Raw genomic sequence first — 2,500 nt, forward strand, 5'->3', positions numbered from 1 at the left:
TTCGCTTAACCACCAAAAACTACTTCGGGAAACAGAATTACAATAAGCTCGATAATGTAGCAGTAGAAATGACAGCTGAGAGCGGGGAAACATGCGTCGCACATTTTAACATAAGTGATAACGAAAACGGTATCTACAACATTAGGTATTCGCCCAAAGTTGAAGGTAAATGTAATTTGTCAGTGAAGGTTAACAGGGAACATGTTCGTGGTAGCCCTTTTATGATTGTAGTTAAATTGTTTAATGTCAAACCGGTTTTATCCTTTGGAAAACGAGGCTCGAGTGATGGGATGTTTGAGTTTCCTATGGGGGTTGCTGTGAATAGCAAGGATGAAATTGCTGTGACATCCAAACACAAAGTTCAAATCTTCAATAGTAAGGGCAATTTTGAGAGGTCCTTTGGCAGATATGGTAGCGATCCGGGAGAATTTAATGATCCTCATGGAATAGGCTTCGATAAAGCTGGAAATGTGTTGGTAGCAGACAGGTTAAACCAGCGCATCCAAATATTTACTGGGGAGGGGAGGTACGTTAGCATGTTTGGTGGAGAAGGAAGCCTCGATAGCCAGTTTAAGGATCCTTGGGGTTTATCTTTAGATTCCGATGGCAATATCATCGTTGCTGATTCGGGTAACAAATTTATCAAGATCTTTTCCCCAGCTGGCGAGTTTCTAAAGAAAATAGGGGGGCCTGGTTCTCTAGCTTTACCTGCTCATTGTATTCAGTGGCACGATGATCTCATTGTGTCAGACACCGATGATTTTTGTATTAAAGTATTCACTAAGGAGGGGGAGTGCCAGTGTAAGTCTGGGAAGCATGGGGTTGGGGATGGGGAGTTCAATTCGCCTCGTTTTTTGTCAGTAACTAAATCAGGTCATGTTGTTGTCTGTGATCGAGACAACCATAGAGTACAAGTGATTGAAACACCGAATGGTAAGTTTGTTGGTAAGTTTGGCACAAAGGGGAGGCTGTTAGGAGAGTTCAATTCTCCACTTTCAGTAGCAGTTCTGAGTGACGATCAAATTGTTGTGGCGGACTATTTCAATCATCGAATTGAAATGTTTGAATAGAGGGTCTCTAGTCAGATTGTTCAATTTTAATGTTTGAATGTTAGTCTTAGTAACTGGGCTTTAATTGGTTGCTCTGTTCCACTGAAGTTAGTACAGTGTTTGAACAACTTTTTATTTTGGAAAATAAATATTTCATTTATGCGTTCCTACACCTTGAAATTTCGTGCTTGTGTGGCAAAAATGGAAAGTGTAAAGCTCTGGGTCTTACTTTCAAAGAAACATTTCAGTAAAGTCAGTCGGTGAATTATGCAACACTATGCTTAGAAATCCAAACAAAGTTTAACCAGGTGATCTGGTGACGTAATTCGGAGGACTGGGAAGGTGTTTTTTTCCAAACTCCCTGCAGTATTTCCATCGCCAAAACTCAACAGATCATTCCGTGTCTACCACATTTCCTGCTACTGAATGAAGATTCAAGTAGACCCGACGAGATCTAACCTCGCTTATGCCACGTTGAATTCGAAAATAAGGCCACGCGCGGTTGTGGGATACGGCGTCACCACTAATGAAGCCTCCCAGTACAGGTGGCTGAACACAGTTTTTCCTCGGTCAGTTATATTCATTCAAGGCCTGCGCGGATTTTTTGGAAACAAAACAATATGGCGAAAATGTTTTTTTCTCATTCTCGTGATGGTCTCGGAAATACGGTGCAAATTCGCTTCCATTGCGTCTTAAAAATTAAGTGAACACCGTGCAGAGGAACCCTCAAACTGCTGCGCATGCCCATTAGCTCGAAAATTTGAGACCCTCAACCGTTGGCTGTTTTACCAAATTTCTCAAAGATACTGTCCGACCCCAACTATCCCACAATGTATTACTCAACCCAGAACTTTTGGCAAGGGGAATAGGCTGCATATACCTGATTAGAAGACACTGGTGCTGCATGGGTTGTAGTTCAGTTTACAAATGGAATTGACAGCCCAAAACGTCTAAGCAAGTTTCAAAAAATGTATGCCCAGACTGAGAGGTTGAAAGCAATATGATGGAGAATAGGCTTGACAAGGAGTGTTGGTAACGACAAAGGCAAAGCCACAAAAGTACTGAAACATCATGTTGTACATGCAGCATGCATTTTGGTGCATGCAGGTGGGGAGGGTTGATGCAGTGGCAAGAGAAATCACCTGCCATCAATGTGACTCAGTGTTGCTTTCTGGACTCAATGTCCTGTTGGTTGAGTTTATTGGCTCTCTACTATATGGTCCAAGACGTTTTTCTCAAGGTACTCCAGTCTTCTCTTGTAATTACAAGTCTGGCCTCGATTGTTCAAAAGGTGGATAACGCTATCCAGCGGATAAACACTAGTAAAACCAATTGAGTTATCTATTGGTAGTGCTGTTCACCCCTCAAACAACTGGGGCCTGATGTTTGGTTTGCTCTGCTCTGACTTCATGTGAACTGACTTCATTTACACAAACCCCAAATAGTACAGC

At 42.1% G+C, this 2,500-nt stretch overlaps 1 protein-coding gene across 1 annotated transcript in view; it reads left to right on the forward strand.

Annotated features, from left to right (window-relative positions):
• Positions 1-1,230, forward strand: part of LOC137984747 (E3 ubiquitin-protein ligase TRIM71-like) — a 2,477-nt gene extending 1,247 nt beyond the window's left edge. The window contains exon 1 of the mRNA XM_068832009.1: positions 1-1,230. This exon is cut by the window's left edge and continues 1,247 nt beyond it. Coding sequence (XP_068688110.1) covers positions 1-1,070 — 1,070 coding nt within the window. The 3' untranslated portion in view covers positions 1,071-1,230.
• The last annotated feature ends 1,270 nt before the right edge of the window (positions 1,231-2,500 follow it).

Source organism: Montipora foliosa, chromosome 14 (genome assembly GCF_036669935.1).
Source record: "Montipora foliosa isolate CH-2021 chromosome 14, ASM3666993v2, whole genome shotgun sequence".
In the NCBI taxonomy this organism is placed as follows: domain Eukaryota; kingdom Metazoa; phylum Cnidaria; class Anthozoa; order Scleractinia; family Acroporidae; genus Montipora; species Montipora foliosa.